Raw genomic sequence first — 12,704 nt, 5'->3', positions numbered from 1 at the left:
ACCCCCTATGATTTTTTTGACCGATTTATATAGAACAGATGCCTCGCTTTGCTTGGATTTTTTTAGTAATATATGGTTGTGTGCATCTGTTGATGTAGAGGTCGAGGGTCAACCTCCATTTCAAAAAGTTGTACCCCTCTTCTCATTGTATGTGATAGGTTTATTTAGTTTTATGAGTAAATATTTGACTTTACGATCCAATTGTATTTTACCTTTAGTAAACAAACATTCATATTAGATTAAACAAATCAAATTTAAAATTAAGGTAAATACCTGTCATAAAACTAAAAGTTATATCAACTTTCTTTAAATTCAATTTCTCTACCTTCATTGTTTGTATCTTGATATCAATCATAAATTTAATAACTGAAATGGCATAGACCAAATTGCACAAATTTGACAAACCACTAAGATTTTTAAAGCTATCCATCCTTGCTAGGTCTGAAACCATAACAAAAATATCATGGTCCATATAGACAACAACGGTGGCTAGAAGGATGACCGTGGGCATCTACATCGAGTGATGCACATGGCCGTATATAATTAATTATTAAAATATGTCAAGAAAAAGCCAAGCATGGATGTTGAACGAACCAGCTACAACAATAAAGAAAAAAATCCGATGTCATACAAAAAGGACTAGTCTCACGGTACTATCTCTACAATCTGACCTACGACATACTCAAATACCTCGTAGGTATATTTGAGTATGACAACATCGAACAGTTTACTGCTGCTGGAGAGAGCCTTCAAGAAGGATCGGCACACGTAGTTAGATGTTGACGAGTCCAATAAGGTCGAACTCAGCATTTTCATTCCTAGATATGAGCTTCAAGCCAGATACCTTCAACAAGTTAATGACACATGAACATCAACTTTGCCTGATCAAGCCGTATGCTAGAGCTTGTGTTTCCACGAGAGGTATGCACACACTTGTCGTTCCGTCATTGTTAGTAACCTATCAACGACGACTTATGACTTGCCGGACTCCAGCGTTGAGAGAGTTCACTGCCCGCCCACAGCGCTGTAGAAGATGTCGGACGCAGGTTTTGGACCTCTTGGTGTGTGATTCCCACATCACCCCAGAGCTGAAGAGGCCTCCTAGGCAAGGGGAACTTTTTTTTCGAAATGGGAGGATCACCCCAGTCTCTGCATCAAAGTGATGCACACAGCTGTTTTTTATTAACCAAGTTCGAAGTATCAAAGTTTTACAACTCACTTATCAACTAAAGTTGCAGCATAAATCAGCCACTTAAAAAGATTGCAGGATGCTTTATTTCTTCTAAACATCGCCAAGTCTCTTAGTGTGCAACTAGCCACCCTGGCTGAAGATAGCCCGAACGATCGCCATCCAGCGATTGCATCCAGTATCCATAGGCTCCCTTTGTTCCGGTGGCAGGAGGTAGGATCACATGTGAATCGAAGAAGCAGCCCTGTGGATAACCTGCAAATTTTTTGGTTTTGAACATCTGTTAAAAACAACCTTATTTTGGCAATTCCAAATTGCCCACACTAAAGCGCAAACCCCTACACGAATTCGAGCTTTTGTTTGTTTGTCTATCCCATTCAACCAATTTTCAAAAATATTATTGATACTTGTGGGAGGAGGTATGTTATAAGTGAAATGGACAACTCGCCAAACAATACGTGAAAAAGAGCAGGATATGAAAAGGTTGTCAATTGTCTCCTGAGAACAACAAAACACACATTTAGTACATGCTGTCCAATGTCTTTTTGCAAGAATCCTTCATTAAGATCACCTTGTTATAAAGAAACCACATAAAAATACTAATTTTTAGTGGAACCTTTATTTTCCACAAGTACTTTTTAAGAAATATTGTGTGTCCATTCATACAATCGGCAAACATGGATTTAACTGTAAAAAGTCATGTACTGGTAAGGTGCCATTTAAATCTATCCGGTTCAACATTTAAATGAATATTCATTAGCCTTGTTACCAAATGTATCCAAGCATCCGGTTTCTCCCCGATTAAAATTCTATTAAACCTTATGTTCAACGGATTTTGAGAGTCCTGACTATGTTATATAAAGTTGGGTATTGATTTGCTAATGAAGTATCCCAAGCCAAGTGTCTTCCCAAAATCGGGTCCCTGTGCCATCCGCCCATCCATAACACAAAAAGATCCACGATTAAAAAATTCATTTTTAACCCCCATTAATCCTTTCCAAAGAGGCCAATCAATTGGTTTTGTTTAAACTTGGGAAAGCGTTTTGCCATAGAGGTATTTATTAGAAAGTAGTTCCTGCCACACTCCTTCCTCTGAGAGAAGTTTAAATAACCATTTGCTAAGCAGGCACTTATTCTTAATATCTAATACCTCAATACCTAGACCCCCTTGGCCTTTGGGTCGACAAATAATGTTCCATTTAGTAAGTATGTACTTCTTTTTGAGCTCATCGCTTTGCCAGCAGAAACGAGACCTGTAATAATCCAATCTCCTCCGAACACCTTTCGGTATTTCAAAAGAAGATAGTAGGAACATAGGTAGGCTTGTTAAAACTGAGTTAATTATGACTAATCTATCCCCATAGGAGAGTAATTTTCCTAACCATGAAGCAAGTTTTTTTTCGAACCGATCTTCTACCAGTTTCCATTCTTTATTAAGCAATTTCCTATAATGAATATGAATGCATAGGTACATAAACGGGAGACTGCCTATTTCACAACCAAATATTGTTCTGTAGTCATTCTCATTGTCCTTGGCCTTACCAAAACAGTATAACTCACTCTTATGAAAATTAATTTTTAAACCGGATAGTTGCTCAAAGATAGCTAAAATCAACTTCATATTGAAGGCTTTTGCTAAGTCATGTTCCATGAACAGAATAGTATCATCCGCATATTGAAGTACTGAAATACCACCATCTACTAAATGAGGCACTAAACATCCAACTTATCCATCCTCTTTTGCCCTTGCAATGAGAATAACAAGCATGTCGGCAACAATGTTGAAAAGAATAGGGGACAAAGGATCACCTTGCCTAAGGTCTTTCAGCGTTTGAAAGTAGTGTCCAATATCATCATTAACTCTAATGCCTACACTTCCTCCCTGTACCAAATCCAGTCGCACTAAACATGCGGGAAGCCTTTCATTCTTAAAGCTTGTTGAAGAATGTCCCATTTGACTTTATCATAAGCTTTTTCGAAATCAATTTTAAAAAGAACACCATCCATTTTCTTCTTGTGAAGTTCATGAATAGTCTCGTGTAAAATCACCACACCCTCTAAAATGTTTCTACCTGGTATAACCGCCGATTGTGTTGGTCTAATCACTTTGTGTGCAATCACAGTTGCTCTATTAGTGCCGACCTTAGTAAAGAATTTGAAACTAACATTTAAAATACAAATCGGCATGTATTCCTCGATTCTACTTGCATCTTCCTTTTTGGGTAGGACGTTATTACTCCAAAATTGAGTTTGTATAACGGTAGATCCCCATTTTTCAGCTGAACGAAGAGGGCCATCAAGTCAACTTTAATGACTAGCCAGAATTTCTGATAAAACTCCGCATGAAACCCATCTGATCCTGGTGCTTTATTATGCTCCATGTTAGATATGGCCTCGAACACCTCCTCCCCCGTGAAGGGTGATATGAGGATATATTTTTCTTCATCAGATAACTAAGCAATATCATGAGTGACTTCTTCCCTCAAAGAAATGAAACTAGGTGCCGGTGCACCAAATAGTTGTTTATAGTACTCAGTTATGAAAGTCTTGAGGTTTTCTTGACCCACAATGGTCCCCTCATCTTGTTCAAGTTGGAACATACGTTTCTTCCTATGGTTTACCGTTAGCAGTTAGGTGAAAATATTTCGTATTATTCCTACTTCTTGTATATATTTAACCTTTGCTTGTTGAGCCCACTTGGTCTCTTCATCACGACGCAAATTTGCTAAACATTCATCGGCTTCTTTTTCTGCTGCCCTCTCGGCCGCATTAAGCGGGAATACTTCCGCTTTTAAATCTAATTCATCTATTAGACTAGTCAGTCTTTCTTTCTCTTTCTTATAGATGCCACTTTGATTTTTTTTTTTTTGAGAAACACAGTACAAACGCAGACGCTCACATACACGCGCATACACTCACCCCTATGAACGCACACACGCACACCCCTACCCCTATGAGCACCTCCGAAAGACTGAGCCGGCGGATTGGATCTTGAAATTGACGAAGTCACCACAGGCGCCTCGCTGTCGACGGGAACGTCGCCTCCCACTGAATGAATATTCCGCCTTTGATTCTTTGCCCAACCTCGCAAAAATTGCCTCAAATGGCGAATTTTAATCTACCATCTTTCGATTGGGGTGGTACCAAACTGAATGGCATTCCATTCATTTACCACTAAATCATAAAATCCTTCCTGGCGCATCCAGGAGAGTTCAAATGAGAAGTGGTTTTTGTTACCAAGGTGAGATGAGTCCCCTGAATCGATAAACAAAGGTGTATCATCAAACCCCGTGCGGGTTATTGCATGCACCAACACTAGTGGAAATTTTTGTTCTCATTCTACTTAGGCTAAAACACGATCTAGTTTTTCGTAGGTTGGAATTTCTCTCCTATTAGCCCAAGTAAACTGTCTATCAGAGAGAATAATCTCTCGCAGATCAAGACTCTGATAGCATTAAAAATAAAAGACCAACGAGCATTAAAATTATCATTATTTTTTTTCCTCTTTCCTTCGAATTATATTAAAGTCACCACCTACCAACATAGGTGGACTTTCAGATTCACAATCAGGTTTAAGTGCTTCCTGGGCGGCCCCATACACACCAACAAGAATCCACTCAAAACCATCTAACTTGGACTTAATAAAAAGCTTAACACAGAAATCTCCTGACTCCACTTTTTGGATCAAAATGGTCTCCATATTAATTCCAACTAGGATTCCTCCAGACCGCCCATGAGGTGGTAGACAATACCAAAGAAAATCAAGACCTCTAGACCTCCCATGAGGTGGTAAATCCGTGGCGGTGTGGTTGGGTTTAAATAAATCGGTAAGCTTTTGAAAAAATTATAATTACACTGAATAAAGTAACAGTAAAACGTAACCATCTATGGCTTACCACAACGATTTGATACTCTAAACCGTCCGATCATCATACTGAACATCCAGATCGCTCCACTTGTCCCGCTGAACGTGGTTGCTTCATTTTGACTGCGTCCCGCTCGCGTTCTGGACCAGCCAACAACGTGACTGGGCTGCTTCTCTCGAAATGGACCTGGGCGCCTTGTCGTTAACCAGGCCGAAACCATGAGCACAACGTACTAACAGATTTTAGATGGGCCTTTGCGGTTCGCCCAGCCCAGTTCCCCGTTAACATTTCCTTGCGTCCCATATTCGGGAAGGTGGAGCGGCCGCAGGGAACTGGGGAGGCCATGGTGGTGCCGCGCCGCGTCGTCACCTCCATTGTTCCATATCACATTTTCCAGTTGCCCTTCTTCCTCGCTGCAGTATCAACTGAGTTGTTGTTCTTTGTTTCAGAAGATACGTCTGGTGGCCATGACCTCCACTCTACAGCGACCCCTCCGGCGGCGGTGACACCCAACTTTCAGCCTCTAGGATGGCGAAGGCCAGCGGTCAGCCGGTCACATGTCCATGGGGTCGCTTCGTATTCGAGATCGCCTTGATGCTCCGGCACATGCTGTGGGTAAACTCCATCATGTCACCTGGTCCCGTCAGAATGTCAGATTACTCCTCTTATCGATTCTTCTTGTATATATGAGGGTCCTTTTGTGATGGCAGCGGAGAAGAAGGCCGCAATGGTGCCCGACAGAGATTTAGTGGGACGGCTCCTGCATGCGGATGGCAGGTTCGTCGTATTCTGTTTCTCGTTGACATACGTCTGCACGATATTTGTACAGAAAGAATTCCCTTTTTTTTTTACTTGCAAGCATATGTAGCAGGATTCAGAGTTTTTCCTGTAAATCCAATTTGTCACAGCTGATGCTGCGAAAATAGGAAATGAAACTTACGAATGGCGATGATGTATTACCTGCTAGAAATCCAATAGGAAAGGATAAGATAATTCTTGCCATCTGAGACCACCCTCTTACCTTATTTTCGAATTGAGGAGCTCATCGCCACTGATTTCATTGAAACTGATAAAACACAATCATGCCTACCAAAGCAGGATCAGGAAACAGTTCGCCAGAACAAAAAAAAAACTGAGACAATCAGCAACACCTGACCACGAAACTAAGAACTGGCGGTACAGGTTATTATCAGAATGTTGACCAACGGGGGAATGATCCCTCCCTTGGCTATACGTTGTTAGGTAGAAATGAGATTCTCCCCGCGGATGGACGCTAGGATGATAACCCGATTAAAGTTCGCCCCTCCCGCGAAATTACCGCGAGATGGAGATTCGAACCCGGGTGAACTGGCTGCGCACTCGCCTTGCCTTGCCACTGAGCTGGAACTCAGTTCTCAGAACAGGAAACTTCGGAACATTATAGCAACCATTTATCTTCGTGTTGAATTGAGTGGCATCCACTTTTGGTACGGTATTGGCGATGGTGGTCTGTGGCAAAAAAGAGCAGTGGTTTATGGTGCCAATTAATTATGGTTCGCAACAAGGCATGGAAGTGGCGGTGGCAGACAACTTGTCAGATGCAGGTATGCTCTCTCTCTGTCTCATTCTCTTATCTCTTGCTTATTTGCTTATCAGTTCCCTTTAATTTATATTTGTTCTAAATGCACAGGATAGGGCTCGAAGCAATTCCGTTTTGCTGACTTTGAATATTAGCATTAGCATGTAACCAATGTTAGACTAAATCCTGAGGATACACATGTATAAAAATTAAAAAGGGTATATTGCTGCTCCAAACAATTATGGGTAGACTTGAAATCATTGATCCTCCCTGTGCAATGACACAAGCTTGTCTCCATCTGTCTCAAATTCTCAAGAACAAGATTACACATAAACGAAATAACTAAGTGGGGCAAATGTATATGCCACTATGCCAGAGTTAGACTGGGATGCCCGTGCTGCAGCAGCCGAGTCCTCCCTTTCTTTCAGTCTTCAGGATCTATGTCTTTAAAAAATTCATCACTTGAACTGCATGTATCAAAGCAGTCAAGGGAACTAGTGTTTCAGGTGTAACTCAGTTCGCTAACAATGCAATAAAAAGCCGTATGCATCGGTTGATGCAGAGGCTCGGGCTTTTCCCATTTCGAAAAAAGAACAAATCAAACATATTAGGGAGGATGCGGAAACAAATAAATCTGAAGATGAATTCATCCATGCATGGGCACTAGGATTCTCAATTGCACATATCAACAGAAACTATGTCGATATTAAGATGGCATCCATCTAATTTCAGCTTCTCTCAGTTCTCCATTTCCAAGGTCGGTAGCAATAATCCTTTATGCTATTTGATTTCATTTAGAGGTAAGTTTGTCTTGTACATTTCATGCATACACATATTGTGTGCATATCCTGTACACTCTCAAGTTTGTGCCATATATACAGGCTACTGTAGTACAGTCAGTACTTATCTTTCGACTGTTCAGAACATCAAACTGATTGTAGCCCATTATTCTATGGAAAACTACTTTTATACCATCAGGTTTCATTTATTAGATGGTGAGGTGAATTGGAGATTTTATGGGCAAGTTTGTCTCCTTCTCCCGCCTTAACATATAGTTTTTATTTTAAATGCAGCCCAAGATACTGGATTTTTCTCTCTAATGTACATGTCGTGTGTCTAAAGGTTTCAGCAATATAAAAGAACTTTAATCAGACATTATTTGATACTTCAACATTCTTATGTATGAGTTACTACTGAGCTTAAGAATAAAGAGACAAAGTAACTAACAAAGTATTGTTATTCTCGCGTTAGAGGTATATCATACTTGGTTCAAAGCGGCCAGCTGATCAAAAGTTTTTTTTATTGATGACATTTAAACCCTTTGGTGATGCCACTTGAGTTGAAAGCATATACCTTGCAACTCGTTGATGATGTGCATTGTTTACATTATTAATATATAAAAAACAGTAAAATACATGTGGGGTGTATTCTACTTATGACATTGTGCCTTTCTAGAACAACAATTACTATGAAAGATGTTAAATATGGAAAAGCTCATATAATTAGGCATGGAGGCATGGTAAAGATATTTGCAACGCTTATTGTGATATTTGCAATATTCTTCAATTTTCACACAAATGTCGACGAACTGAAAGAATTTTGCCACTTTTTGTAATGTTGATCTTAAGTGGAAATACTTTTGATCATGAAATAAGTATTCATATTTGAGGCATTGGGTTCTGGCCATAATAATTTAATTTCCACTTGATTTTCATTATGGTGCGTTACACCGAGGAATTGTAACCCAAATGTTCTAATTATATCATATGTTTGTACAGCTCAATTTTTTATGCATTTTTTAAGGGCGCAGCAAAGCGCGCTTTAATGCCCTAGTATAGTAGGAACATGTATAGTGTAATGTGCTTTGAGAGGTGGTGAAGCCGTGAAACAAATAATCGGGGTTTTCTTAAGCTTTGGTACTTATTTATATAAGCCAAATGCTTAACCAGGCATTTCTCCAAAAAAAAAAAGCACTACCACTTAGGAAGAAGTCGCTTTATTTTTCTAAGAATCACACTAAGCACCTTGCACTATTTATGGCCTAAGGGGGAGATAAACTTTGTTGACGTACATTTGCCGGAGCATTATCAAGGCTCTAAATTTCCATGCCAAAACTCAACCAGGGACGGTCCTGAGATTTCGGAGGCCTGGGCGAAACTAAAATTTTGGGTCCCTCTTATTACTTTTTTTCACATGTATGAGATGATGAAAAATAAATACTTTTAAGTATACATAATTTTAATATTCATGTAAAACAGATACCTTAAAAGTTTCACCCCCAATTCCTAGAAGCAAAATCCGTGACGTTGGAATCAATATATAACTCGTCCATTAACTTTTTTTCGATGTATAGAGTTGCCAAACGAGCTAACCCCGCTCATATAAATAAGAACAACAACTGCCAATCAAAATTCAGAACCCGAATTATAGGCGAGCATATAGTAGAATTTCAAGAGAACTGCAGCGGGCGTTCTTACCCTCTATCTTAATCTAATACGTAGATTGGATGATTGGCTGATTGATGACGGCTGGACTGGAACTGCCAACTGGGACGGCCACCGGTCGGCGGACTAGCAGGCAGCACAGTAGTCCGCAGGATGGGAGCAGTCAGCATATCGTCTCGCGATCGGTCGGTCGCAATCGGCGAGAGCGAGGGCAGGAACCAGGAGGCCTGGGCGATAGCCACGAACCGCAAGAGGGCAGATAGGGAATCGAGGCGCCGGGCTCGGGCAAATTGGCGATGTTTCACATATCGATAGATGGAACGGATTTCAGGCGCTGACTCAAGTCGTCGCCGGCCAGCCGGATTGGAAATCATTAGGAAAAGAAAAGGTCCAACTGTAGACCAAGCCTATCTAAAATAGTATAACTGCTTTTTTTTCACTCTATACAGAAAATATGGCCCCCCAATTTTTCTGGGCCTAGGGCGGCCGCCCCGCCAGACCCTCCCCAGGGCCGGCCCTGAACTCAACATGCAACCCTTATCACCATCACACATGAGTGTCAATGTGCACAGATAGACAGGCACTGCAAGTTTAAGAGGGTTCATGCACAACCCAGGCTTGAATCTTAGTACAAACTCGAGGTGGACAGGACTCTCTTTTCTAAAATGTTTACACGATCAAATCCACACGGCTTAGTAAAGCTCACAGCAAACTGAACTAGCACACATTAACATATCAGAACACTGATGGCTTTTTTTTTCTATACCACCTTGCTTCAACATCCAGGACCGAAGGGAGCCATTCAACATTTCTTCAGGAAATCAATTCCTCCCATCTTGCACATCGAAGCAACCTGAGAATCACAAACACGTGGGGTCATTTATGTTCAAGAATAAACATCGATCATGCACGGTTTGCGATCAAGATCGAATATGTTTCAAGCAAATCGGACTCAAAGTACTCAATCAACTGACTAAAAAATAGAGAAACAATGATCAGGGCAATTACTTACCACAACACAGGTGGAGGAACCAACGCTTGAATGGGTTAGTTTGTGCTATGCTTATATTGCTACCCTGCATTGGCAACCGAAAAGCCAGCGCTTCTATAATTTATTTGAAAGTAGATAATTACAAGACGTAACACTAGATATACCTGAGTGTTTAGTTGCGCGAAAATGGCCTTCACGTCTTCAAACACTATGTCCGGTTGCCTGTTACCATCAACCTGAGAGGGCAGGGCACAAACAACAACAGGTCACTATTCTCATAAAAAAAACACGTAATTTGAAAAAAAAACATTTCCATTATAGTATCCACATTATCAAAAATAGTCAGAGTGTAGGGAGTAGGGACTATAATTTCCACATATTGCATATTGCATATTGCACTCCATATTCTAAATTACCCTTCGGAGCTTCCCCATTTTCTCATAGTGCTGAATAACAGGCAGAGTTGATTCCTGGAAAACTTCAAACCTCCTCCTGATGGTTTCAACGTTGTCATCATCTCTTCCCTGCAAACGAGAGTGGCATGTTAATCAAAATGAAGGGTTGGGACTAAGAAACAACAAGCACATAACCTGATTTCGGTGAAGAATGCGCCGCTCCATCTCTTCCCTCGAGCAATCAATCAATAGTACGAACTCAGGGTCAATGTTAACCTGATGCACAAATATGTAAATGCGAAACGCACGCACAGCAAAAGATTGTACTATTTTCAGTACTACTCATAGGTACTGTACATAAAAGCATTCTTACGATTTTCTCGTACGCTTGGCGGTTCACTTCATTCCGTGGAAATCCATCAATAAGGAACTTATCATTTCCACTTGCAAGGATGGCCTTCAACAGTAGCCTGACGATGATCTCGGAAGATACAAGCTTTCCTTCATGCATGAGATTCTTGATCATTGTACTGGTTTAAACAGGTAGACATTAGAAAGATACCGAGATAATGCTGAAAAATGCAGGAGTTTAGTTACAGGAACTGGGACTGGATTAATACCCTTGCTCGGTATTCGATTTAGCTTCTTGCCGGAGAAGATCTCCAGCACTCAGATGGGTAAACCCAAACTGGTTCACAATCTTGGAGCACTGAGTGCCTTTGCCACTGCCAGGCCCTCCTGGAACAGCAGTATATGCAATGTACTTATCAGCTCAAGGAGTTAATAAGCAGGGTATATCATACTAGTTCAGAAGAAGTGGTACCTATGACAAACACAATTTTTAACTTTTTGCCGGGGGGCATTGAACCATCGTAACCCTGCATCACCCAAACTAGTAAACCGGCACAACTTGAATGTTATAACAATTGACACAAAAGTACTGGAGCTACCTTGTTTGCACCTGCCATCTAGCCGGGTCCTGGAAACAACAGGTCGGCAGAAACAACAATTCACTGGGAATGCAGCAGGTAGGTTTACAGATTGAGACAAATAACAGGGCTGAACGAAAAAGGCGAACAGGGATCGATAAAAGTTACACGCAAAGCCAAAGTGGCCCATTCTACAATGAGCCTTGTTCCCACTCTGTGACCGTGACCAGGCATGCAGCTATTTTCCAAATTTCCTTTTGGCACTTGCACACACACGTATGCTTTCACTGGAGACTTCAGGAGACATTAATTTTGAGGTTCGTCTAGAAATTCCATCGCAATGGCACACGTGGATCCAAATCGTGTCTTATTTCGAAAAGAACACAAACATGTTGGGTGCTGTCACTGGAAATCCTTCCAGCTGCCCACCGGTGAATCCTGGTGATCGTTGGCGCCAGGAGATTGCCTCTGAGGAACTCATTCAGCGAGCACGTATGCTTCAGTTCTCAAAACTGTAAAATCGAGTTTCCTTTGTAGTTTTTCTCTTTAGTGTTTCTGCGTTCCTGTACTTAAGGAACTGAGCTATGCTAAAAAAACCTGTCACACTTGTGGTTGCGTTTCTAATGGAACCAGGGGGTGTGACCCCTTTAATTCTAAAAACTATACAAGTCATGTGATGGTGTTGTGAAGTGGAGCTGCTCGAATTAATCAGACGATATAATATTTAACAAATTAGCTTCAGGGCATAGTCAGAGATGACAAGGAACTAGCAGCTGAATGAAACAAAAACCATCATGTTCTGACCTTCGGGGTTCTCTCTACATATTCAAGAACAGTAGCACTGTTCAGAATTAAGGTCGAGTAAGGTTCTTGCTTTTTGAAGGGTGGAGTACTAAGATTATATGCTCCACATTCGAAGAGAAGAAAACATCCAAAAAAAACCACCACCAAAGATTCCAGAAGAAAGCACCATAGAAGTCCACATAAAAGAAAGGGAATGAAGATTTTAATGTGATTTCCATCCAAGGTAAAGCAGCTAGATTGACGAAAATAGGGAGGAGGAGGAAGCTTACCGGAGAGAGCTTGCTGTTCTTGGGAGCGGTAGTGCGACGGCGATGCAGAGGAATTCGATTCTGCTGGCGGGTGGCCTCGAGAAGAAGGAAAGGTAGTGGTCGATTTGTGCAAAAAGAAGTGACGAGAAACGAGGCGAACAAGGCAAAGCCAGAGGCACGGGGAGAAAGAGATTCTTGACACGTACTGCTGCATATTATGCATACATGTATGGCGGCTTTTATTTCCCCCCAGCTAAATAAAGTTAGAGAAGTTTTGTTC

The 12,704-nt window shown here is 41.1% G+C and overlaps 1 protein-coding gene across 3 annotated transcripts; it reads right to left on the bottom strand.

Moving 5' to 3' along the window:
* Positions 1-9,661: 9,661 nt before the first annotated feature.
* LOC124665642 (UMP-CMP kinase 1-like) lies at positions 9,662-12,480 on the bottom strand. Of its 3 annotated transcripts, none has more exons than XM_047203038.1 (10): positions 12,446-12,480; positions 11,394-11,422; positions 11,267-11,321; positions 11,064-11,181; positions 10,817-10,973; positions 10,639-10,719; positions 10,465-10,572; positions 10,213-10,284; positions 10,070-10,133; positions 9,662-9,910 (listed from the first exon to the last, which is right to left on the bottom strand). In XM_047203038.1, the coding sequence occupies exons 2-10, from the start codon at positions 11,409-11,411 to the stop codon at positions 9,879-9,881; spliced, it is 705 nt and encodes a 234-aa protein (XP_047058994.1). In that variant the 5' UTR covers positions 11,412-11,422; positions 12,446-12,480; the 3' UTR covers positions 9,662-9,878. The 3 variants fall into 3 exon arrangements, with proteins under 3 accessions (XP_047058994.1, XP_047058993.1, XP_047058995.1); XM_047203037.1 differs by having other exon boundaries at positions 11,394-11,458; positions 12,446-12,466; XM_047203039.1 differs by having other exon boundaries at positions 10,070-10,128; positions 11,394-11,458; positions 12,446-12,466.
* Between the last annotated feature and the right edge of the window lie 224 nt (positions 12,481-12,704).

Source organism: Lolium rigidum, chromosome 6, assembly GCF_022539505.1.
Source record: "Lolium rigidum isolate FL_2022 chromosome 6, APGP_CSIRO_Lrig_0.1, whole genome shotgun sequence".
NCBI lineage: Eukaryota > Viridiplantae > Streptophyta > Magnoliopsida > Poales > Poaceae > Lolium > Lolium rigidum.
The sequence above is the reverse complement of the archived record's forward strand: the minus strand, read 5'-3'. Positions and strand labels throughout refer to the sequence as shown.